The sequence below is a fragment of the Phodopus roborovskii genome, unplaced genomic scaffold (assembly GCF_943737965.1).
Source record: "Phodopus roborovskii unplaced genomic scaffold, PHOROB, whole genome shotgun sequence".
Lineage (NCBI taxonomy): Eukaryota > Metazoa > Chordata > Mammalia > Rodentia > Cricetidae > Phodopus > Phodopus roborovskii.
Genome location: NW_026126629.1, coordinates 2717006 through 2744504, shown reverse-complemented (window position 1 = coordinate 2744504; position 27499 = coordinate 2717006). Strand labels below are relative to the sequence as shown.

The following is a 27499-nucleotide window of genomic DNA, read 5'->3' as shown; positions in this document are numbered from 1 at the left end:
CCTCTGGTCTTCACAGCCCAATATATTCACAGTAATTACTCATAAAATATGCTTGCAACATTGCATGTTTGGTTCCTCTGTTTTTATAGACCAGCTAATTCACACAATTTGGAGTCTTTATGGATGCAATAGAAATCATACCATGGCAGAGCTGTAATGGCACCTGCTCTTGCAACACATAGGTGGGTTTATTGAAAGAAATGTACAGGTTTAAAGCAAACCATTCATTTTTGGAAAATAGCACTCTTCAAGTTTCTTAAGGATCATGGATACAACTGAGATAGTGGTGAAGGTTGTAGACATCCTTGAATGTGAATATAATAGCATGCCGGCCCCACAGTCTCTGAAGTAAAGGTCATGTAGATTGTAGGGTAAAGTTTACTATTTGACCTACATTGCACAGAGTTTTGGGAGATGTGATATACCAGAATTCTTTTGTACATGAATGCTAGAGATAATCTGCTAAGAGAGAATTTCATAGCCTGCCAAGTCTGGGGAGGAATTCTTCCTTGGAGAGATGCACAAATAAATAATAGCAGAGCAGGATCCTCAAGCCCCTTAATTTTTATTTGATTTAGGACTTGGTGTTTGGCACATTAATATCTTAGATATGATATTAGCCAATATGGCTTGTTCTGACATCTACTCCTTGAATTTTTACCTTTGTTATGCTGGGCCATGAACTTAATTCTGTTCTCTTAGTCTCTTTGCTGTGAAACTAGGGCAATAATATCAATGTCCTACTTAGTGTTGTGCATACTATGTTATAATTTTACTTTAAAATTTCAAGTTGCTTCGTTTTTATAATAAATTTTATTTAAATTAGAAACAATCTTATTTTACATGTCAATCCCAGTCCCCTCTCCCTCTCTCCCATCCTCCCATGCTCCCCCATCCCATCCACCATTCACTTCCCAGAGAGGGTTAGGCTTTCCATGAGGGATCATAAAAATCTGTCAAGTCATTTGGAGTAGGGCCTAGACTCTCCCCCCATGTCTCTAGACTAAGGGAGTATCCCTCCATGGAAAATGGGCTCCTGAAATCTGTTCGTGCACTAGGGATACATCCTGGTTCCACTGCCAGAAACCCTATAGATTGCCCTTTAATATCAAAATATTTCTTTTCAACAACTCTCTAATAGGCTACCTTAGCTTGTTAGCCCCAAGTCCAGAGTTCTTTCTTTTACATGCGGTGTGCACAAATTTCAATAAACCCTTTATGTTTTTAAACTACATTTAGTTATTTGATTATGTGTGTTGGGTGGAAGGATGTGCCATAATATACATGTTGAAGTCAGAAGACAACTTACTGACATAGGTTCTCTCCTTCCACCATTTCAATCTTGGGGTCTAAACTCAAGTCATTGGGTTTGTGATCAGGCATCATCACTTATTGAGCAGTCTGGTTGGCCCATAATAACTGTTCTTGTCAACATTTTATCATTTGAAACTATTTCTTCATCATGATCTCTTTTGACTTTACATCCACACTGTGATGTAGAAGATACACATTGACTTGATTGATTGGTTGATTGACTGATTGATTGATTGATGAGGAAACTGAGCCTCCTAGCAGTTAAATCTCATTTAATTCCAAGCATTAAACATGGATTTTATGAGACTCTTTCCATTTTACCTTCTAGGTTTTAAAACATAAATAATAGTCCTATTATACAGAACTATGTATAATATATTATGAATAATTTAACATGTTTATATATATGTTATAAATATAATTACATAATTATAAATATATGCCATAATTAGATATTTTCCACAGGTGAGTTTATGTTCATGAGGGGACAATAAATGTGACAGCAAGAGTGGGAAACAGCTAGTCACAGTGCATCCACAATCAGGCAGTAGAGAGTGAATAGGAAGGAGGTGGGCCCAGGTAGTAACACCTCAAGGCTCATCCCCCAGTGACCCACTTCCTCCAAGGAAAATCCTTTTCCTAAATGGTCTACAACCTTCCCAAATGGAAGAAAATCTAATCAGCTGTGAACCAAGTATTTAAACACGTGGGTGTGGGCGGGGGCATTTCATATTCAAACCATCACTGGTCCCTGAGAACACACAGTGTGGAAATCCAATCAGTTGGAGGTATGAGATGCCTACTGTCGTTTCATAGTGGTTTGCTAATTCTGTAACTGGAGACATGCTTCAGTTTGTAGGATAAAACAACAAGAAGTATTAATTTCCTGTCCAATTTTACAGTGACTGTGACCATCCTAGTGGAGATTGCTCCTGACAATGACTTCAGCCCCAAATTTCAAGCCTCACACTACACATTTTCAGTTCCAGAAACATCGGGAGGTAAGAATGGTCTCATTTCTTTAACATTAACGCATCCACAAGGAAACACCTACTGAGTGACCAATGGAACAGGAGCACAAGCATTTACAGAACACAAGCAGATGTAGGAGCACTGTGGACATCAGACCGTCTTGGAAATATTTCTTTTCTCTGGTGACATTCTCAGAGTATCATCCTGATGATGTCCCAAAGGCAACCTTGACATTTGATGTCAGTTTTCAGACTTGTTTTTCTGGAGAACAAATGCACGTTATTGACTTTACTTCATTTCTCACCTTTTTTTTTTTTTTTTTTTTACCCTCAAAGTATGACTAAGTGTCAGCAAGTAGGAACTGTGTGGTTATTATCCATGCAACACAAATTTCATGAACAATTGGGGTCAAGGTTTTAGGTCTAAAGTCAGTGTTATGGCTGAGGTTCTATTTATCACAGTTGTACATTAGATATGAGTTAGGACAAACTAGTTAGTTCCATTCTATTTGAAAAACACAGCAATGGTAATAGTTGTTGTTCTGTCATCGAAGACAGGAACAATACATTCACAACTCATTGTGCCCTGAAATCAAGTCAAACTGCTTTCTAAGCACCCCAAGTTGTAGCAGAATGACCATACATATGGAGGTCAAAGAAAACTGGCTTCACACCTGTCTCTGCTACAATAAATTAATGATTTCTGTGTAGCTTGCATCTCTATGTACCTTGGAGGGTTTCATTTTATTGAAAATTTGTAAGAACTAATTTTTTATAGTATAATGTTTGGAGTAGTAAATTTTGCTAATTTCTTAATAAATAAAAGTGTTTACTTCAAAAAATGTAAACATCAAAAATAAACTATCCATGCTGTTTTGGCACAGAGACACCAGTGCTTATATAACAGAAGGGGTATCTTGATATATTTAGGGGTAAAGTTCTCATTTGTCCAATGTATTCCAGTAAAAGAACCAGGCCATTATTCTTTAAAAACTCCACCCCTTCATTCTGTTTATGCACTTGAATAGAAAATCACTAGCTTCTTTATAATGTTGTCTATTGGACCAAGCCACAGAAAAGTTCTGAAACATCTAAAAATATTTGGCTTGGGAAAAGGGTTTTCTTGAGATTTGAAAAATCTTTTTAATTTAAATTAGAAACAAGCTTGTTTTACATGTCGATCACAGTTCCCTCTCCCTCCCCTCCTCCCCTGCCCCACATCAACCCCATCTATCCCATTCCCTTTCTGCTCCCTAGGGTGGATGAGGCCTTCTATGGGGGGGTCTTCAAACTCTGTCATATCATTTGGAGCAGAGCCTAGGCCCTCCCCCATGTGTCTAGGCTGAGGAATAAATACTGATCCACTACCAGAGGCCCCATAGACTGCCCAGTTCTCCTAACTAACACCCACATTCAGGGGGTCTGGGTCAGTCCTATGCTGGTTTCCCAGCTATCAGACTTGGGTCCATGAGCTCCCCCTTGTTCTGGTCAGCTGTTTCTGTGAGTTTTTTTCTGCCTGGTCTTGACTCCTTTGCTCATCACTCCTACCGCTCTGCAACTGGATTCCAGAAGTTTGGCTCAGTTTAGCTATGAGTGTCTGCTTCTGCTTCCATCAGCTACTGGATGAAGGTTCTAGGATGGCATATAAGGTAGTCATCAACTGTCAATCTCATTATCGGGAAAGGACATTTAAGGTAACCCCTACACTATTGCTTAGATTGAAAAATCATTCTCCACTTTGTGTTTGAAGACACGTGTTAACAAACTTCTCTGGAAGTTTAGAGAAAAGCACAGGGTCTGGGCTCATGGAAGGGGCTGCTTCTGGTGGCACACCAGCCAGGATGGGGGCCCTTGCAGGTACTCTGGGTACTGGAGCCTCTAAACTCTGTGGTTGCCTGAGACACTAAGTAATAGCTTCAAAGCCCCAGTTCTCATCTCATGGTTTTGATGTCCCTGAGTAGTTGGCCTTCTTTTCTTCAGCTTACTCCATTAATGCTCTACAGGAAACTCCTCTCTCTCTCTCTCTCTCTCTCTCTCTCTCTCTCTCTCTCTCTCTCTCTGTGTGTGTGTGTGTTTGTGTTTGTGTTTGTTAGGGATTCAAACACAGGGCTTCCAGAGCTTTGTGCAAATGAACTATAGTCCAAGTCCTGTACTTTTGAGTTCTCGCCTGTAAAGTAAGAATAATAATGATTAAATTATAGAGCTGAGATGAGCCTTGTGTTTATGGCTGACATCCCATGTATATGGACCACAGTACATATATGTTAATTGTTATATATCAGGAATCATTATTATGTGTCTGTGTAGAAGTATGTGCACATAAGTGTAGGTGATCACAGAAGCCAGAGGTGCCAGATTCCCCCACAGCTGGAGTTACAGGCACATGTGAGTCATCATCCACAGGTTTTGGCAACTGAATTTGGGGTTTCTACAAGAGCACTATGTGCTCTCAACTGCTGAGCCATCTTTCCAGCCTAGTAGCTGGATTCTTTTCCCACTGCCAATGACAGCTGCACTGCTAATGTCTCCCCAGTGAGTGCTGGCAGTTTTCAGTATGCTGGAACACCTTCCTTCCTCTTTTTTCTTTTTTTCAGAAAACAAACAAACAAAAAATACCCCTGGTCTTCCTTATTAATGCATGCAAGCTGAATGGAATTGGAGTGTTGGGATTTTTGTTAGTTTACTTGTTTTGTTTCATAATCATCTTGAATTATTTTTTTTATTTTTATAATATAATTACATAATTTCTGTCTTCCCTTTCTTTACTCCAAACCCTTGTCTATATTTCTACTTGCTTTCTTTCAAATATGTGGTCTGCTTTTTTATTAATTGTTGTTCCATAATACATACATACATATATACATTTGTACACATTGAGATATTTACAGAAGAGAGAAAAACCTACACAGTTCAGACTATCCTTAGGAGGAAATTGAAAATGTCAAACTACTCTGATCACAAATTCCCTTCAGAATAGCTAATGTTAGGTCTATAGACTTTAAGGATATTTAAACACAACCTTATGGAGCTGGGCAAGGTTGGACTTGCCTGTAGTCCAAGCACTTGGGAGGCAGAGACAGTTTGTGGTCAGCCTGGTTTCCACAGTAAGTTTCAGGGCAGCACAAGACAAAACAAAGCAAAGCAAAGCAAAACAAAACAAAAACCTACATTAATAAAGTTTTCTCAATGCTGAGTTGGTTAGCACAGAGGACTTTATTATGTCTATTAGTTAACATGAAAATTCTAATTATGGAGATCTGTAATATTTAAAGTAAAAAGTGTTGATCCCAGTACTTGGGAGGCAGAGGCAGGTAGATCTCTGTGCGTTCGAGCCCAGCCTGGTCTACAAAGCAAGTTCCAGGACAACTAGGACTGTTAACACAGAGAAACCTTGTCTTGTAAAGCGCACACGTGTGCACACACTCACACACACTCACACACACACACACACACACACACACATATGATATGTGATGGATGGGAAGTAGATGTGGGCAAAGGACTCCTTTATCAGTAGTGATTTAGAAGAAACATGGAAATTGAATCAGCTGGGTTGTAGGTCACAAGGGAAAACGCATTTTGTTTCCAGTAAATTTTGATGAGGTTTGGCAGTATTCAGAGCTCCATAATTACTCCATTTAAAATTCAGCTAAAGGTTCTCAAGATAACATTTAGACTTATTGAAAGGTTAATTTTACACCTTCAGAATAATAGACTTCCCACTGTACTTAGCCAGGTGTTAAATGTGGAAACGATCCCATCATTTCCCATGTCTGTACGACAGAGAGACCAGCTTTACTGGTTGTCTCTTCTCATGGCCACATATCCATTGCAATACCTTTTGCTTAATAATGATGCTCTCACTCAAGCAATCGCAACAGAAACTTTCCCTTTTGGAACTGCCATATAAGAAATCTCTGCCATGAATGTGCTTCTTCAGTTGTTAAAGTCATAAGCTGTGTTCACAGCCTACTTAATAATTCATTACAAGAGAAGAATCTTGATTAAAGGAGGATTCCAGATAAGGAAATACCCTTTGAGGTTGACATTGATGGGATGGCACATGAAACACTGCCTTTTTTATCACTACTCAGTAGAAACATCCATGTACCTGTTGGTGAGCTGGATAATCACGCAACAGGGCTTTTGATTTAAATATAAAATGACCGAAGAGACATATCGTAACTGTAATTTATTGCCATAAGTATGCTATGTAATGAACTCCATAAAAGTTAGAGTAACACAGCAATAAACATTTTTTTTTTCCAGCTCACACATCCAAGAACCGAACTGTCTCTGGTCTTGCACAAACTTGTGAGAACAGCTGGTTTTCAGTGCTCTGCTGGGGTTTGGTTGGGATGACTGGAGTACTTTGGCCTCTCTTGTTCTTTCATCTTAGGCTAAACCGAGTATGTTCTCAGAGTGAAGAAAGAGGTATAGCCACAATTAGAGTCACTTTCATAGAACATTCTAAGAGTCAGGAGTGAGGGCAGGGTACGGGGTGGCATATGCCAAGAGAAAGGCAATCTAATCTCTCAAATGCTTCTTATACTGTTGCCTGCACCAGGTTCGTGAATATCTCATCCACCAAATCAAAGTCACAAGCCAGAGTAGTAGGGTTGCCTGCATGGCTAGTAATGTGAATGCAGGAAGGGCAAAGAATTTTGACATTATTATGAGTTTAACCAAGGTACTGTCATTATCATTCTTCTGAAAGATTGAATGTGAATACTATTAACTGGAAGAATTGTGACACTATTATAAATCTGGCTGTAGAATAAGTAGACACAGACCTGAGCCTGACTCTATCATGACTATTTCTATGGCTTTGAGAGAGTTAACATCAGAGGGCCTCAATTCCTTATCTGTAGAATGGAGATAGTAGTACTACAGCCATAAGGCTGTTGGGAAGATTCAATGAGAGAGAACTGTGCAAATAAATAATTCTTACTTGACTATTACCATTAGTGCTTCATTCATTTAATTCACCCGACCTTCACAACTCTGTATGGTACATATTGGTATTGCGCTTAGTTTGCAAAGAAAGAAAAAAAAAAACAAAACCATGGGGTCCTATACTGTTTTCCACCATTTATATTGGTAAGTTAGAGGCTGAGGTCTGTAAACTAGATATTCTGGTTTCAGAGTCTGGCTTCTGAACATTATTTGCCAGTAATGTCAGCATAATGCTAAGATGAAGCTAATTATTAGTCTTACAAAGTTATTTTAAATTGTTTCATTTGAGTGAAACCAGTGATCTAAAGTGGCTAAAGATTCTCTGTAAATTTATGCACCATCATGTGGAGTGTTAATCTTTAAACAGTTATTATTACCCAAAAGGGTTTAGGTTATCACTTGGGAAAATCCAGGTTATCATTTGAAAAATTGTAGACATGGTAAACCTTTACAGTAATGTATGCACACGAGAAAAATAAACATGGTTGTAAAACATTGACAGCCTTCTACAAAGTTGGACAAGTGGCTGCCATTGATGAGGACCACCCACCAAATTGTCTGACATACAAGATCACCAATGGAGACATCCAGGCTGTACAGAGATTCTGGATTCACCCTTTCTCTGGAGTGATTGAACTCACCAGTCAGCCAGATTATGAGTCGATGAGGCAATATAACCTCACAGTGCAAGCTGTGGATTGTGACAGAGCTCACCCACGGACTGCAGTGGCCACAGTAAGTAGAAAGATGTTGCTTTGTGTATATATGATTGAGAAACCTATTAAGTACTAATTTGTCACATTGGGATGTTCAGGTCATATGAGTGGTAGGAAATCGAGAAGCTTGTGAATTTCTCCTACTTCTCAAATGTTCTATAACTTTTGCATGACTTAGCTTTGGAAGTCTGGATGGGAAAGGAAGACCTGGCTAATTTCTCTCTCTGGTGTGAATGTGTTCTCAAAAGTGTAATAGGAATCTTTTTGAACAACAAAGATGCGAGGAGGTTGATATTTAACATGTGAATTAGGCAGTATTTTACTCACTTTCACCATCCAGATGAGGAACCTGAGGCATAGAGTTTAGGAAATGAACCCAGGGTTAATAGAAGACCCACAGGCTAGCATTAAATCCAGACTGCCTTCCACCTCAAGTCAATACTTACAATTCTATGTGCATCCTTTTAGCATTGACATGAAGGAATGTGTGTGTGCCTAAATTATTTTAGCAAGGTTGAAAGACTCTTGAAAAACATCAAGAATATATGATGTTTTTATTATATGGCACATGTTATTAATGAAGCTAGAGTTTTGTTATTGCACACATTTTTTTTTTTTTGAGTGAGCATGTCACTGTGAGGAAAACTTGAGACCTATTCACACCAATGATTAGAATGACTTCCAGATGGCTGAAGGTGCAGCCTCGAGGCTGGAATTATGAGGGTTCGCAGTCTTAGGATGTCACGAGAGTGATTTTAAAAATGAGGTACCTTGGCCAGTTTTCTTATTGACACTTACAAATGCTTCACATAGTATACACAGTATAACTTCAATTATCATTCATGTTTTATAGATGAAAACAAAAAGTAACTTCTTATAAAAAGAATTTATGTTTTGCTGGAAGATAAAGAAGAACTTGCTCACTCTTTCTTTGTCTTAAGGAACATTTATTAAATGTTTATGTACATAATATTGGGTTACAAAAATGTAAGACCTTGTCACAAATGCCTTTTGGGGAGCTTGATATATCAAGTGCCAAAATGTTCATGCCAATGAGTTTGACTTCCCAGCATGGAAAAGGAGATAGGTCTTCAGTGTCCAGGATTGAGAGGTCTATCTTCATCATCATCACCACCACCAACCTAGTATAATTTTTATTAAGAACCAAATAAAAGTCAAGTGTTGTGCATGATAACCTCTAATTATATAATTCATTCTAAATTCCACACCACAAGGTAGTTTGAACACAATATTTGTTTTTAAACCCAAGGAAGCATTTTAGTTATAAGGCTTAGCTGTGATAGAAACTATTTGTGGTTACTTAACTCAAAGACACAGGATAAAGTCTGGACACTTATTTCCTGTCACGTGCCCCATATCCTCTCTTTACTCCTTCAGGCAATCTATCTTCTTTACTTGTCACCCATCCACTGCTAACATCCTGGCTGTGCCCCCTTTCCTGTACTTGGTAAGATAAAGCAGGCTACTTTCTAGAATCATGCTTCTGCTTGTGGCCCTGAAGTCTGATGGAATGACTCCTGGAAAAGGTTCATTGCCTGTCCTATGACCTCTTCATCTACATCATATCACAGTGGACTAGGCTCCAGCACCATTCTCAAGGTGCTTGAATGATCTGGGCCTGGCTACATTCAGCTCTGTTCTAACTCAATCCAATCATCAATTTTCTTTGTTTCTCCAATACATCAAAAATAATGTTTATCCTCTAGGACTCGCAATATCAGTCTAATATTGTAGGTGAATACTAGTGGGTAAATGATCCAAGAAGGAGGTACAAATTAATTCTAAAGACAGCAGCACAGACAGGGGGTTGGGTGCTATACGAGAAAAGTGAGAGACATAGCAGAGAATCTGTACCAGTTACTGTTCTGTGGCTGTGACTAGACACAGGAAGCAACTTAAGTGTGTGTGTGTGTGGGGGGGGCTTCTCAGTTAAGAAGGGATACAGTTCAGCAAAGCAAGGAAGGCATGGCAACAGGAGCAGTAGGCAGCTAGTTACACTGCAGCTGCAGTAGGAAGCAGAGAGACAACAGGGAGTGAGGATAGACCCTAAATCTTCAAGGTTTGCCTCCAATGACACACTTCCTCTAGTGATGCTTTACCTCCTAAAGGTGCCACACAGCTTTACAAAAATATTGCCATCTGCTGCTGGGGACCGAGTTTTCAAACACTGTTTTGGAAACATTCTATATCCAACCTATGACAAGATTGTTTATGCCGGCCAGAATCACACCAAACACCACACATGTTTTTGACAATATGTACTTGCATAGGGACATTATTCAAATATAGGAACAAGAAGAATGAAAAGAGAAAGGCTATCTTGGAAAACTCTTAAGGTGGTTCCTTTTAGCTCTTTCTGGTTTCTAAGTTGCATAGCATCAATTACTATATGGCATTGCTAAATATATTATTAATCCATATACAGATTATTGTTAGGTTTCCTGTAGAATAGGAACTGTAGTGATTCAGAGACTCGGTTTGGTTCATGACCTAGTGTCAGTGTGTAGGTCGGATGCTTGGCACATAGTAAGCATTCTGTCCTAGCAATAGTCAGCAAATGGCTACATTTACCCTCCTAATGGCCATAGAAAGGGAGAGGAGAGCAATGTAAGTTGTACCAAATGAAAGACCTAATGAGTGCCAAGCTTAGGGTTTTAACGAAGATTTCTAGTTCAAGTCAAAGTCCATTTGCATTACATCACAGACATCACCTTAATCTGTTTACTTAAGGTTGAAAATACCGTGCATTTCTTTTTAACGGGCATGGATTCCCTCTTACAAAGTGGGCCTTAAGTACCATGGTTGGAGTATAGACCCTAGAAGAGGAACTGCTATTTTCTCAACCCAATATAATTTCTAACTACTTTCTAAATACTTATCCTTACATCCATAGATAGGCATGGCTCTCATCTTTCATTGGGGAGGCTCCTCTTTGCAGCAGGTGGAGGCTACCACAGAGATCTATAGTTAGTCAAAGTTCAGCGAATTAGTGACTATGGTGTATCGAGCTCCATTTGGTATATCTACAGTGAAACCCTTACACCTAAAGCCCAGGGAGTTTCACAGAAGAGGGGGTGAAAATATTCTAAGAGCCAGAGAACAGGACACCTACTGCTAGATGTTGTCTCATAGACATGGCATGGAAGTTGTACCCATGAAATCTCAACACTATGGCCACCTAAACAAAACCTTCATAATGACACACCTGTTGACATGCCAGTGTGAATGGGGAAAATTTCACTAGGCCCTAACCCTAGATGAAGAGTTACAGGCAGCCAAAAATCTGCTGAAAGCAGAAAAATTCACTTTACTCCTGACCAAGTAGTCAACCCTAAACACTTTTTTGTAAGAGCAACACTAAGGGGCTCAAAAGGTTGTATAATGCATATATACTTACATATATACATATGTATATAACAATAATAGTTATAAAAGCGGTCATGAACTTGAAAAGGAATGGGCATGGGTAGACAGAGGGGTAAAGGGAAAGGAGGGAATTATAAATATACTAGACATGTATAAAATTCTCAAAAAACCTAAAAATAATTAAATTAAGATTAAATAAAAAATATTTCAAGCCAGTTAGGTGGCTCAGCAGGTAAAGCCACTTGCCACCAAGTTTGACAATCTGCTTTTATACCCTGGACCCACATGGTGGAAGGAGAGAACCAACTCCTGAAAGCTGACCTCTAACATCATACATACATAGTGCTGTAGTATGCATACACACATGCATACACACACACAATTTAACTGTAATTTTTAAAAATCTCACATATTCAATACAACATTTAGCTGTGTTCAACCTACAGAGAAGTAACAACAGAAATGTGGGATTTCCTCCAAGAACTTAACGATGTTCCTAAAACATTCCATCAAACAATTATCAAAAGATAATTCTTGCAGATGTAGACACACCAGGGATTCTCCTGCTAATGTTACTGGGGAAACTATTAGTCATTGGAGAGGTGGGCAGATAGCCTTTCCAGGCTGACTGGCATTTGATCACTGACATTTTCAAATCCTTGATATTTCGATCTTTCCCCATGTAAATCACAGCTTCCTGGTTTATGGTAATGCAATTAGGAAAAGGTTGATAATAGTCCTAATTAATGCAGATATACAATGTGCTTGAGGAAACAGTACAGAAGAGGTCCTTAATTAAGTTAGAGTGTGCCTCCTGGGTGTGTTGCCCACTGAACATGGACAGTTCAGAGAGCCAGGGAGCTTCAGCTTCAGAGACAGCTTTCTTCAGCACTGCCCTTGTTACAACTTGCATAACTGTGCTGTCCATAGTTTATCTGATGGACCCCACATTTTTCCTAAAGAGATCTAGACTGTCACAACCAACCCAAAAATAACAAACCACTTACTAGTGATTGATAGCCAGGATCCACATCTCAAGAACATGTCTGCAAACTCAGAACAACTTAGGCTTTTTACTTAATAATTCTAGATGATCTGGTTCTATCCAGATGCTCCTTTCTGATTTTGTTTATAAATAGTCTCACGATGTGCATGTGATTTTTCTTTTCTCTTCGTCATTGACAGGTCACTGTTGACATTGAAGATGAGAATGATGAGGCACCAGTCTGCATTCCCTATCTATATAAGGCAGTCATTTCTGATGATGTTGTTGTTGGGACAAATGTCAATGGCCTCAAATTAAACTGTCACGACAGAGATTCACAGGATTTTGAAATGCGCTTTGAAATAGCTTCTGGTGGATATTTTAATTGTTTCTTTTAATCACAAATATATGTCAATTTGACACTAGCTAAACAATATCAGATATGATATGTAACACTAGAAGTGACTGTTTATAAAGGTTACACTATTTCATAGCTGTAGTATTGTGTTTCCTTAAGACACTCCTTCCTGTCTACAGATGTGACTTAATTACTCCTGTGACTTCTGGACTTGGAGAAATGTTATCAGCTTTAGTATAAGGAATTAAGTTTGTTATCCATGGAGCTACCTGAAAACAGAACTCACCTTTCCATCTGATGGTGTTGTTACAAATTCACAAGGCTAGATGATTTTGCCTCTATTGTTGCTGGATCTGTGGAGATTCACAAAAACCTTATAGTCACCAAATTGTCATCTATAGGAGATCTTCCTTTATTTGAGACCAGCCAAGTATCAGGCACTATTCTTAGAAATTGTTGTACAGACCAGCTAAGACAGATGTGGAATGTATTCATGGCACTCTATTAATTTAGCTTGGTACTGTCAGCACATAAAATCATAAACCAAGAGAAAGTCTAGGCAGGGAACGCTGTCTTGACATTCATCCTGGCTCTGACACAATAAGACTTTTTCATGTGTCTCAGACCTGTTGCTGCACATCTGAAAAGATGCCAGTATGGACATATTATTTAATTATGAAGACTAGTTTGATATTTATGCCCATTGCTAGTTTCATCATTTTATACTAGTGTCTTCTAGACCCTGGAGAGGATATAACTTCTTGAGGACATAATTGGTACTGTGATCTGACTGGCTTATTAGATATTAGTCTAGATCAGTGTTTCTCAACCTCCTTAATGCTGTAATGCTTTAATACAGTTCCTCATGTTGTGGTGATCCTAACCATAAAATTATTTTCATTGTTACTTCATAACTGTAATTTTGCTACTGTTACAAATCATAATGTAAATATGTGTGTTTCAATGGCTTTAGGTGACACCTGTGAAAGTGTCATCTGACCCAAAAAGGGTCATGACCCACAAGTTGAGAACCACTGGTGTAGACAAAGTTGAATATGACAATCAAATAAAGGAAGAGGAACAAATAGGCAGAATAATCAGAAAGTAGCATGAGATTTGCCGGCCACATGTGGGGGTTAGAATCATGACCTTAACCTTTCCTTTCTTCCTTGCTTCCTTGCTTCCTTGCTTCCTTCCTTCCTTCCTTCCTTCCTTTTTTTTTTTTTTTTGTGGGGGTGAAGAACAGGGTCTTTTGTAGACCAGGTTAGTCTTGAACTTTCTATGTAGCCAAGGATGACCTTTAACTCTTTTATAGGCATCAACTATACCATTTATTTGATTTTACTTGTAATAATGATTTATTGGAGCGTATGAATAAATTATTTTTTTTAATTTTTTCATTTTTCATACCAACTCCACTTGCCCCTCCCTCCCCTTTTCCCACCCCTACCCTTCTTCTTCTCACCCTCATTCACTCCTCAGAGAGGGCAAGGCCTTCCTTGGGGAGTGAACAAAGTCTGGCATATCCAGTGAGGCAAGACCAAGCCCCTTAGCCTTGAACTCTTGATCCCCCTGCCTCTCCTTTCCAAGTTCTGGTATTGCAGGTTTATATCATGGTTTAATAATGATCAGGATAAACAAATAGGCAGAACAGATGTTTATTCAGGGAGAAATAACTTACAAGTAGACAGATGAACACCAGGGTTCCACCGGATGCTCTCCTCTCAGCATCCTGCCAGCAAGAGAGCGGTCCCAGGCTAGTCCTCAGACCTAATTCTCCAGATCACTTCCACCCATGGCCCCACCCCCAATGGGTGTGGTCAGTGCCACAGAAGCAGACAAAGTAAATATCTCACCACAGGCTTGCCATAACTGCCTAGTGTAAAACACCATTTCCCTATACGTATTGATTATTCTGTTTCAACTTTATTATAAGCTATTTATTATTAATCTATGTACCCATTCTGTGTTTTAATATAATTTAAAGGTAGCTTGAGACCATTTGATGTATTATAAAATAATTTTAACTTTCCCATTATTCCTATTAAAGGAAATGAAAACCTTCATTTCAAAATAGACCCAAGCCGGGGTACAAATACTCCAAAGTTAATAGTGAAGAATCCTTTCAACTTTGAATCTGGAGCTGACCTGCAGCAGCAATACCATCTTGTGGTGCATGTAATTGATGACAACTTGAAGTTGGGCAAAGCCATCAATCCCAAGACAGGAACTGCTGTCATAGACATTTATGTGCGAAGAATAAGCACACCACCTCCTCCAACCAGTTCTGAAGTAACGAGTTACAGAATTTAATTTGGATCTCCATGTTGTAAATATTGTACTGAAAAGTCAAGTATCAGTCAGAAATGCTAAAAGGGTGACCAGGCCATCACTGTCCTTTATATGCCTTTAGACTTTTGCACTAACCCAAACACTGGGCTCTCTTTTAGACACTATTCATCTGTGAATAAAAACTGTGTGCACAGGGATTAGTGAAAATTACATGTTCATATGTAGAGGACCACTAAACTGCCTATTGAGGTCCCCCAAACTACTGGCTGAACAATATGAAGGTCTTGCTCAATAGAAGGGAGTACTATTCATTGGATTCATTAAACACCTCTACAGATGGCCACTTTAAAAGACAATGCTATCGCCAGGTGGTGGTGGCACACACCTTTAATCTCAGCACTTGGGAGGCAGAGGCAGGTGGATTTCTGTGAGTTTGAGGCCAGCCTGGTCTACAAAGTAACACAGGGTAACCTTGTCTCAAAAACAAAAACAAAACAAACAAACAACAATGACAACAACACAAATCTATGCTATCACAATAACGGACATCTGTGATGTGCCAGGCATCACACTGCATGCCTTATAGCCACCATTTTATCTCATTTTCAGTTCAACTCTACAACATTTAGCAGATCTTTTAATATTTTGTCATTTATAAAGCAGAAATGGGAAGCATCTGCTGAATTATATAATGGCTTATCAGCCACTCAAGAATGAAGGTTCCTGCTCAGAAGACTTTAGGGTATATTTTATTATTTTGTGGCCTTTAAAATATAAATTAAAAAGACTTTTTCCTCGAGTATTTGATTTTCAGGAATGCACTATTTCTTCAAGCTATACTAAAGGGAGTAGAGAGCAGGGACATACAGCCAAAAAGGACCTCAGATATCATCTTGAGGAGGGATGTCTTTCTGTATGTATGTTTCCCTTATTGGTTGATGAATAATACACTGTTTGGCCAATAGCCAAACAGGAAGCATAGGCAGGGCTACCAAACCAGGAGAAGGCTCGGAAGAGGAAGGCAAAGAGGAGACACCATGTAGCAGAGAAAGGAGTTAACAGGTCTGGACCCTTCTCTAGTAAGATAAGACCGTGTGAACATATTTAGATTAATAGAAATGGGTTAATAATTAAGACAGAGCTAGTCAGTATGAAGCCCTAGTCCTTGGCTATTAGTTTAATAATTAATATGTCTCTGTGTACTTATTTGGGGCTGAAGGGCCATGGGACCTAGCAAGACAGAAACCCCCATCTTTATCATCTAGCTTAACCTCTGAGGTTTATAGATCAAAGGACTGAGGTGGATCATGGAGTGGCCATTTCGTGCAACTCTACTCTCTATATTCTTAATTTGGTGGCTTTTTTGTGTCATCATCATTCTCATTGTTCCTGGGTACTTACAAATATGTGTGAGTCCAAATCCCACTGGCTACTATGATGGTGGCTCTATACTGATGTTGCACTGTGTAAACAAATGTGCCTTGAAAACAGGGACTAACACTCTGTTTGCTTTGAAATAATTTTCCAGCAAGGGAAAGGTCTGACCATTGTGTACACAGCTATCAACACATACAAAAACAGTGACTGGTATGTTCCTTTCATCTTCACTCTGATGGCTGTTTTCTTTGTTGGATTGGTTTTCTGGATGTGTTTTCTGCTTTGGAGATACGGAAACATTAAAAAGTGCTCTCTGAAAATGGCCAAGGAAGATTCCAAATTGAAACCCAAGTATGTGATTTTTTTCTAAGCTTTTGATATAAAGAATTAAAATTAATTAAAGTTTGGTAATAATAGCTGTCAGTGATTCTGCCTAAGTGTGCTTAAGAGAGACAAAATTCTAGGGATACAAAACTCAGTGATCTCTTTTACCATAGTCCAAACCCACTCTATCCCTGAACTAGTTGGGAGGCTTTCTTTAGTAAATGGCAATGTTCCTAGGAGACACAGTCTCCCAGTAAATTCCCTGATCCCAAGTTCTTTTCACTCCCTCTTCCACAATGAATGTCAAGTGCAGGAGCTGCATTGTAGAAGTATCAGTTGGAAATGGAGTTCACTATTCTGCATTTTGATTGGTTGTGGTTTTCTTAATGGTCTTTTTATGTAGCAGAGAGCTATTTCCTTGATAAATGGTGAGGACTTCACTTATTTATGGGCATAAGGTCAAATATTTAGATTAGTTAGTTATTACACTGGCTTACTAAAGTGTGGGTTCCTGAGATAAACAAAGACATGCTAATGTGGATGGCAGTGATACAGAAGTTCAGGAGGCCTCAGCCCTATGCAAAGAACTACAGCCAACTGAGGAAGGCCAAGAGCAGGAAAAATATTTCCCCCAGAAGAGCACACTGATTGGTTATCCAACACCAAAAATACCAAATGGTTAGCCCTTAAAATACATGCATACAACTATCATTTTGCATACTCAGCAGGCTGTATAACACCACACACACTCACTCACTCACACACACACACACACACACACACACACACAAAACACAATTAACAAAAAAGAGACCATGAATTTGAAACAGAGCAAGGAGGGAAATATGGAATATGGGTTTGAAGGGATGATTGGTTTCAAATCTCATCATCGTCAAAGAAATGGATAGAAAACACATTTGCTTTTGTTGTATTTTATGTATACAGTTCTTCAGGGTAGGAAAAAAAAAAAAAAAAAGAGTTAGAGCCAGGTCTAGGAGCACAGTCCTATAATCCCAGGTCCTTGGAGGACTGAGGCAGGAGGATTTCAGATTCAAATCAGCATGAGTTAGACCATTTATATCAAAAATAAAAAGGAAAGGGAAAATGGGGATGAAAGTTACTGGCTGAGTGTTTAACTGGCACGTACAAGTCTCTGGATCAATCTTAGTAACACACACACACACACACACACACACACACACACACACACACACTGTTATACTTCCATGCAGGGTAACACACACACTTTAGAGTTGTAGTTGTATTTTGGTTAATCACATAGGATGTTTATTTTTTTTAGTAGTGCAGTAATGCAGATGGAAACAGCTAATGAAAACCATATTAATGCTTCTTTCTTAAAAACTAGTTGTTATAATAGTCACATGTTAACTATTGAATAAAATTATTTTCAGCATATATTGTCATAATTTAACTGGTATTTTATCAAATTTTCTTTCTTTTTTTTTAACAGAGGAGTGAAATATGTTGTAGGTAAGATATGATTTGCTGATTATGCTTGAATTATGTGATTTTAAAATTGCATAAATTTATTTTACTACAGCACTTTCTTGACTTTTTGACAATTTCATGAAATGGTATTTTGATCATAGTCACCTTCATTCTTCTTCATAAAATATCTTAGATTCACCTTCCTACCTGACTACTTCTTCTCACAACTTTATGTCCTCCAAGAATGGCTGGCCCACCAGGAACAACAACTCTTAAAAAAGAAAGCAACAACAACACACATGGCTACACTCTGCCAGAAGCCATCAAATGTCACTGGCTTTTCAGTTAGAGGTGGGGGCTTGTGAGTTCCCTCCTTATTCCATGCTTGAATACTGAGCTTGTTCTAGTGCAGGTCTTGTGCAGGCAACCACAGGTACTGTGAGTCCCATCATGCCCAGAAGACACTGTTTTGCTCAGGTCCTCCATAACCTCTAGCTCTTATAATCTCTTGTCTGTCCTTCCATGATGGCCCCTGAACCTTGGGATGAGTGTGTGATAGAGATGTTCCATTTGTGGCAGAGCACTCCAATGGCACTGATTTCCTCAACTTTGACTGGTTGTATTTTTCTATGTTATTCACTGAAGTAATCTATTGATATAGAGAAATGAATTTAGACCAATTTGGCAGAACAACAGTAGTAGGTTCTCTTCAGGGACGTGTACACTCCCAACCATTTGTTCTTGGCTAGATTTGCAGTGCCAGGCAATCTTTTCATTTTGTGGAGTCAGCCTAGGATTCATCAGAAACCAATTGTGTATCCCATAGTGTTTGTATGGCTATTGCACTCAGGGATGTACCTTGCCAAGCTGGTGGCTGTCGTAGCTCACAGAGAGTGCTGTGACTCACAGCACTCACAGATGGGAGTGCTAGTGACAGCTTCTTATCCCCAGGAGCTCACAGAACACTTTGGGCTACTGTGGAAGCTAGATAGCAGGGAGGAAGCTTCCTACTCAATAACAACCTGTGTCCTATGATCAATGTGTGTGGTATCTTTAGCAATGAGTATAACCATCAAGTTTCAGTAGGCAACCAATGGTAATGAGCTCATATTTTGGGAGAGAGCTCCAGGATACCCCAACTAACAACTTGAAGAGAAGTATTCCACATTTGTTGTTGGGCTTTTTCTTTTTTTTTTTTTTTTTTCTGTTTTCTTTTTGGTTTTCAAGACAGGGCTTCTCAGAGTGGTAGGATTAAAAGTTTGTACAACCACCTGGTGGTTCTTGGCTTTTTATTTGGTAATCAGTGTTAATTCCAATTAAGTTATTTTATATGAATATGTATGTATATAAATGAACTTTACAAAGAGTAGGTTTTTATATAGCTTTAAAACATCCTTAGTGTTATTTTAAAAATATAGACTGTATTACAAATTTACTTGTCATTCTTGTGGGAGGTTCATGCTATTCACTTCAGGGTTGGTGTGTGTATTGCTGAGGTGACCACACTTTTATTTTAATTCTGTGGGAGGTTGCAGTACAGCTGGTGGAAGCTGGGTTCCCTCCTCTTATCTCTGGGCACCACCCTCAAGCTGTCATGCTTCTTATCAAGTACCTCAGTCATCTTGCCAGCTCAAATTATGTCATTTAAAAACACCACCCACTACATACTTCCCATTTATTTATTCACTACTTTGATGTGTTTTTTAAACAGGTGATAGAAGTCAAAAAGAAAAAAATATTATCACAGAAAGCAGAAATAAAAAGCTGGATGCATTAACAGTAAGTAAATTTTTGTTCATATTTGTTGCATATTGAAGTTTTTCCTTCAAAGCATATAGTAAAATCTACTCAAACTTCATAGGAAAGAAATAACATCATTTTAGTTAAGCATTTTTGTTGAATTAGTGTGTGTTACAAAGCTTTGATTTCAGATTAAACTTTAGGAACGTAGTAAAGAAAACTTTAATTAAAATATACATGTATGTAGCAAAAGTGAGTGTAGGCAAATGTAAATCTGGAATTATTTAACACTACTTAAAACTTAAGACTATATTTGAAATTATTATACATGTGATAGACCCAGTCAAGTTTCTGAACCTTAAAGTCTGTAGAAGATGGTAAATCTACACTCAGAGAAGGAAAACCAGTTCAAACTAACCAGGCCATAGTCTCTGAATAATCCCCATAAATCACCAGGGAGGGCTGGATCTTGGATCCATAAAGAGCCTAGAACAATAAAGGGCACCTTAGTTTCATTTCTTTGCCTCCTATGCACTCTGTACATTCCTACCAGAGTCCTGGCTGGCCATGGCCTTGTTTCACAGGCTGGCTGTCTCTCAATGTTCCACTCTCCCCCTTTTCCATATGGAGGCTGATGCCACCTAATCTTCTGAAATAGTTTTTCGGTGTTTCCACAACAGAACATGACAAATCTTGGCTTAAACAACAGAGATTCTTTAATCAGAGTTGTAAAGGTGAGGTGCTCATGTTTCTGCTGAGCCTGTTAGGCCCTGAGGATAGTCTGTTGACTCTGACCTCACTTGATCTTGATATATTGATCATATTGGGCTAATATCCAATTACTTCACTAGCTCTGTAAAGTATTTCCTAATGTAGTAGAATTCTGAGGTGCTGGAAAGTCAGGAAGCTGACATACAGATTTAGAAGGAAGGGTACAATGTGATCTATAACACACCACTTACAAGATTCCTGGAAGAGAATTGTCTGAGTTAACAGAGGTCATGGCAGGCAAACCATTGTGGGGCATGTTGTTGAGAGGAGGTAAGACTGACAGGAAGTTTTAGTCCCTAAATTGCTAACCTTCTGCGGATTAGAAAGATGGGGGAACTTACAATAAATTGTGTTCTAGACTTAGTTCTGTTGATGTAATAAAATACCCTGACAAAAAGTCAACTAACAGAAGAAAGAGTTTATCTTTTGCACACTCCGATTCATCACTGCAATGGCAGGAGCTTGAAGCAGCTGGGTGCATCACAGTCAGCAGCAGAGAGCCATAAATACCAATTTCCTCTACTCTTAACTGTTCAGAGCCCCAAACCAGGGAATGGTGCCATTCACTTTCAGGATGGGCCTTCCCACATCAAAATAACACACTTAAGACACCCCTCCCAGACACGCCCATGGTCCAACCTGATCTAGGTACCCCTCTATTGAGACTCTTTCCAGGTGACTCGAGGCTGTATCAAGTTGATGAAAATTAACCTAACCATCACAAGTCATTTGCTTAAAGTATTCAACCCATGACAAAAGTAATTTCATCAAATTGGCTTTATTGCTAATGTGAACATGATTTTTGTTTTTTAAAGGAAACCACTATATATGAGACTGTGTTTGATGGAGAAGCCATTGATCCAGGTATGATGCATTTGTATTTTTTGAATTAAATACAGCTTGTGAATTTAGAACTCAACAATATAAATGGGTTGCTTATTCTTTATGCTTTGCAAAATAACCATGGCAGAGAAAGTTTAGGGCTAGGAAGGGATCAGATCAAAAATTCAGTTGGATCATCAATGACATTTAATGCTTGTGGGCCATCACCCTTATTCATTCCCATCAAATTATTACCACCTGGAGATAGGCCAGGAATTTAAAAATCCATGAGCCAAAAGGAACTAGACACCTACCTTATTCTATACAAGATATTCATCTTTAAATATAGGTAACATGTTTAATTGATTCTTCTTTAAGGTAAATAAATAGAATTTTATTCCTGATTATATATTGATGAGTGCCAAATAGCCCCAAAGGTTACTAGCTTAGGATAATAACCATCTTATTATAACTTACACTTTAGTGTGTCAGGAATATGATTAACTATAGGCTGGGCATTTCTTTATCTTTATGTGAATCAGTGACATCCCTCAAGTACTGTTCTTTTGGCAGCTCATCTGATATGTTGGCTTCAAAGTGATTGTATTCACAGCTTACCATCATGTAAATACATTCTCAGGTTGGGTGTAGTTGGGTCCCTTGGTGTCTTCATGTAATTTTCCTGTAAGAATTAGTTGGCATTGGTCATGGAGGCTTGGATCTCTTGATGGAGTTCCAGGGAACTTGTCATCTTTTGAGGCCCAGACTTGGATCTTGCTGGTCTGTTGGCTGGGCCACCAGTGTCTACCCAGATTCTAGAAAATGTCATTTCAAACCTTTTTAAGGGTCAGGCTCAAAGACTGTCTTAGCTATCTTTATCAACCTCCATATCTATAGACCTGAAGGGTCATAAATTCCCAACTGTTATCAATCCTGGAGTTGTAAAGCAGACCATACTTCCATTTTGTAAAATGCTGTATACTCTTTTCTTTTCCATGCACTTTGGCTAATTCCACAGATCTGGAATTAGAAGGCCGAGGCTTTGAAGTCGATGTGGTTGACACCTTTCCATGTAGTCTTGGAGGAAGTGTTTAACATTCCAGAGTCTCTCTTTTCACAGCTGAAAACTGGATATGGTGCAGGCTTTTCTATCTCATGGCAGTTACTGTGCAGTTTAAACACAATTATCATAAATGTAAGAATAACTTTGTCAAATGCCACACACCATGAGGCATTAGTTACAACAGACTCACCACCAGACAGAAACTTGGAATATTGCTCTGGAATTCAGTTCTTGCCAGCTCTGAATGTCTTGGCATGAAATTAGTGATGTTTTATTGCTGGCTTCCAGGTTTTACATAAATAAAGTCACCCTTTAAAATATTTTATTTGTTGGAAACATGCTACTCACCTTTTGTATGTTAAATAGGCTCCTAGGAATTTCAATTTCTAGTAATTCATTAAAAATATATGTGAAAAAATATAGAGCTCTTCCAGTTGCCAAATATCACTTTCTATTTCTATTCTTCTTAACAATGAAGGTTGCATTTGATTTCCATATTCCTAGGATTGAAATACCATCATTGTCCCAGTTTAATTGATATTGAGTCAGGGGCTTGGAGAATGGGTCATAATCATGTGGCTTTCTTTACTTTCAAAGGCAGGGAAAAGAGCTGATGTGACTCTTCAGAGAAGAGACTGGATCTTAAGGATCAGTAAGGCAGATGAAGATGAGGGGCAAGTGAGGTCTCTGGGTACAAGAGTAGCAGGGTGACTGTTAAGTGCTTATAAGTAGATGATGTCTTTTTACTAGACTTTCTGGTATGGAAACAGAGAAGCAGCTGGTGTGACTCTAGGTCCTCTCCTTGTCTCTGCTATTGTTACTATTATTGCTATTTTCCATTGCTTGGGATTGAACCTGAGATCTTGCATGCACTAGGCAAATGGTCATCACTGTGGGATCCTGCATCTTCTAGGCAAATGGTCCATTATTGCGAGATCTTGCATGTACTAGGCAAGTCACTTATCACTGAGCTACAACCCCAGCCCACTAGTTTATCATTAGTTTTGGAAGTAATTAATATTTTTCATTCCATTTCTTTGTTTCCTCTAAAGTTAGAAGAATGTATGCATTTAATCAATACTTTAACACCATTCACTAGGCTTGTGAATGCTTTATAGACACAATCTCTTTCATTTTTATTTTGTCAAACACTTACACTACAAAACTATGCTATTTACTAAAAACTATTTTAATCAGTATGTGTTTGTGTATGTGTGTTTTCTTCAACTGATTTCTCCCTTAGTTTTGAGACATGATCTTCTACTGAACCTGGATCTCACTGATTTAAATAGAGTGGGTAGCCAGTGAGCTCCAGGAAGCTACCTGCTCCTCCAACCCACTGCTCCCAATACTGGAGTTACAGATTATTATTATTATTATTATTATAACTAAGAAAAGTTCAAATATTTCATGCATTTGATGCACATTAAACAAATTCACCATCCCTTTCTTATCTCCAAAAAACAACAACAAAAATCCATTGAGACCACTTAGGACTGACTCTGGGTCTAGGGTCATCTACTAGAGCCTGGGCAGCTTCTCAGCAGTCACATCCATAAAGAAAACTGACTGTTCCAACTCCAGCATCCATAATTATTAATAGACCCTCCTCCCCCATGTACACACTGAGATTATGGCTGACTTGATCTTGCACAGGTTTTGTGCATGCATTCACAGAAATTCAGCTTGTTTCAAATCTGACTGTTAACACAGCTTAGCTCTCATTTTCAAGTTCCAGTGTAAACTGTTGGATAAATGTATAGGTGTGTGTGTGTGTGTGTGTGTGTGTGTGTGTGTGTGTAAAAGGGTTTTCAGTGAAGAATGCTGTTCATACCTATGTTAAAAGAAGAGTCATCCTTCAATGAATGGGTTTTTTAAAAATTAATTTTATTTAAATTCAAAAACTCCTATTTTACATACCAATCCCAGTTTCCTCTTCCTCCTGTCCTCTGACTCCCTCCCATGCCCCCATTCCCTCAGCCATCCACTCCTCAGAGAGAGTGAGGCCTCCCATGGGGGAATCATCAAAGTTGGTCACATCACTTGGAGCAGGACTAGGCCCTCTCCCATGTATTAGGCTGAGAGAGTATCACTCCACAGGGAATGGGCTCCCAAAGTCCATTCGTGCACTAGGGATAAATACTGTTCCATTGCTAAAGGGCTCCATAGACTGCCCAGGCCCCCATCTGACATAATGAATGGCTTTTGAGAATATGGCTCAACACAGGGCAGCTTTACAGGACACTGATATTAACCTGTATGTGTCATCTCAGATCCTTGTTTAGTAAATGTTCAGTAGGATCTAGAATGTGAAGTATAAATTCCTGTTTGTTTTTTAATTTAAGTAAACATGGATCACAACACAGCTTCCTCCCTACCTTTGGTTGTTAATTCTAAAGCTCTGCAGTCACTCACAGATGGTTTAACAATGACAGTGAACAACTGTGTGCCTCTGTATCCTCATTCCTAGTGCATAAGCCCTTCTCCAGTGTTTTGAGTGTCATGAAAACACTGCATGTACTTCTCTAAGTGCTTCTATTATCTGACCAGCACTGCAGGAATAGTTATCCTACTAGTGTTAATATTTACCTACTCATTTAACAAACAGCTATGATATCCTACTTTCAAGCCTTATCTCCTGAATTCTTTCTCCAGTATTTCATTATTAATTCTATAAAGATCATTTGATAAATCCTCAGATCAATTAAGGAACTTGGCAGAGAGGAGGGGAGGACTCGGTGACAGTTTTGAGCTATTCACTTTTTAACCTCTAAAAAGTAATTATAGGCTCACAAAATTGTCAGAAAACTAGTACAGAATTACTGCATAACTATCTGTTACCAAGGTTCTCCTAAAGTAGTGGTTTTCAAACTTCCTAAGGCTGTGACCCTTTAATGCAGTTCTTCACGTTATGGTGACCCCCAACCATAAAATTATTTTTGTAGCTACTTTATAACTATAATTTTGCTACTGTTATGAATCATAATGTAATATCTGATATGTGAACCTTGTGAAAGGGTTGTTTGACCCCCAAAGGGGTCAGGACCCACAGGTTGTGGGGCCTACTGTCATAAAGGGAATATCTTTGATAATTACAATATATTGTCCAAAGTAAGAAATTGACATTGGCATAGGTCAATCAACTAGACCAGAGGCTTCAGACTCCATCATTTTTTCCATGTCCTAAAAATATGCCTCTTTATGGAGAGCTAGTCATCTGTGCATGTTAATGCAATTGCTGAAAGTATCAATACATAGTCCCACCAAAAAATTCACTAGAAGGTGCAAATTTTTAAACACATGTGAAATCCCAAGATGCCTCCTTTTGCATCCTTTTCTCTTGGTAAAGAAAGCAAGATTTGAGAAGCCAAGCCAGCCACCACTCTCTGGACTACACAGCATGTTTGCCAAACACTTGGTGCAAATTTGTCACAATTCACTGTATGTTGTGTGCTTTCTTTCTTGCAGTCTCTGGGAACGTGTATGCATACAACAGCCGAACAGGTGCAAGAAAGTGGAAGACACTCGTTGGTCACCAGGAAGAGTCCTTTGGGAACATATACTCCTTCTCAGATGCCTGTCCCTTGCAGGAGTCAACATCCTTGAAAATTCCTGTACAGCAACAGCTTCTTTGATTTGTGGATGTGACTGGCATGGCTTTCTAGATTTAGGCTGTAGGCCTCCTTAGATCAGCTAGTTCAGATAGAGGGCAGTAGGAGTTGTCCACCTTGAGTCTCTAGCTATGTTTTGGTTGAGAACTGGAGATGAGATCTGTATCTGTCCTGTCACACATCGCTCCACAGAGTATAGCTCTTTTAGATGACACACGGTTTTTCTCTCTGCTGCAATCCAGCTCATGCTTGGCACAGACTCCATACTGATTCAGTAAATAAAGGAATTTGGGTATCTGAATTCAGATCTCTTGCCTTTGATTCTGGTCACTTATATTCCACTGTGACTTACAGAACAGAAACGGGAATCATCTTCAGAAAAGATAATTTGTTTTGTTTTATTTCATTTCTTGTAGTCATAAAAAATGTAGGATTTTACAGAAGCACAATTGATCTTGTTTTTAATTTCCTTTTTATAGGTCTATGGAGGATGTCCACCTGAAGACTTTACTTAATGACTTGCTAAGGAAATGCCAGTGTCAAGCTTTTTGAAATCTGTATACCTAGGCAGATTTTTAAAAAATTTATATGGGTTTTTTGATGACCTCTGATCTGGATCCCAGAAGACAGAACAGAAGGACACAAGCACTATTGAGAGGCTGTGTCAGCACTCACTCCACATGGCTTGGAATATTTTTATTCTTGATTAATCTTAACTGAAATTATATATATATATATAGACACACACGCATACATGTATGATGAGCAATAAACTAATATTTGAATCTGAAAATATCAGGGACTTGAATGACCACAAATGATTTAGTTTCTTCTTTATTTGCACCAGGTCAAGGTTTGGAAGACCTGATCTTCCAAGAGCAATACCTGAAATTAAGCAGGGTTATTTTTTTCTTATATCTGCCTTGAGAGATGATCCATATGCAGCATTGTAGTATGGAGGATATCAACCGGTTTGAAGTGTGGCAAATCCTTTAGTCTCTCTGAAGTCCACTATTTCTTGTTTTAGAAATGTACACAGTAATCAGATTTATTTATTTATTTATGTGTGTTCTTGTGTATTATGTAGGCATAGATGCATGTCTTGTATGTGTGCTTATGTGTGGAGGTCAGAAGTTAATATCAGGTGTCTTCCTCAATATACTCTTCACTTAAAAAATGTTAAGACCATTATTTAGCTATAACTGACTAGAAATTCACTATGTAGTCCAGGCTGGCCTTGGACTCATAGAGATCAGCCTTCTGAGTGCTGGCATTAAAGGCACGTGCACCTATGCCTGTTTTCCCATCTTGTTTTTGAGACAGGGTCTCTTACTGAACCAGGAGGTCACTGATTTGGCCAGGC

General features: G+C 38.7%; 1 protein-coding gene and 1 long non-coding RNA gene across 2 annotated transcripts in view; one reads left to right on the top strand and one right to left on the bottom strand.

The window, feature by feature from the left end:
* LOC127238240 (cadherin-related family member 3) overlaps nt 1–21533 on the top strand; it is a 92656-nt gene extending 71123 nt beyond the window's left edge. Inside the window, exons 11-18 of the mRNA XM_051206774.1 lie at nt 2217–2315; nt 7744–7976; nt 12530–12701; nt 14738–14979; nt 16508–16707; nt 18152–18171; nt 19841–19908; nt 21456–21533. Of these exons, the coding sequence (XP_051062731.1) occupies nt 2217–2315; nt 7744–7976; nt 12530–12701; nt 14738–14979; nt 16508–16707; nt 18152–18171; nt 19841–19908; nt 21456–21533 (1112 nt within the window). The remainder of the gene's footprint in view (nt 1–2216; nt 2316–7743; nt 7977–12529; nt 12702–14737; nt 14980–16507; nt 16708–18151; nt 18172–19840; nt 19909–21455) is intronic.
* Nucleotides 8899–14427, bottom strand: LOC127238242 (uncharacterized). The gene is made up of 3 exons (XR_007835913.1): nt 14369–14427; nt 12974–13040; nt 8899–9099 (listed from the first exon to the last, which is right to left on the bottom strand). It is a non-coding gene; the product is annotated as an uncharacterized LOC127238242 (long non-coding RNA).
* Nucleotides 21534–27499: the final 5966 nt, after the last annotated feature.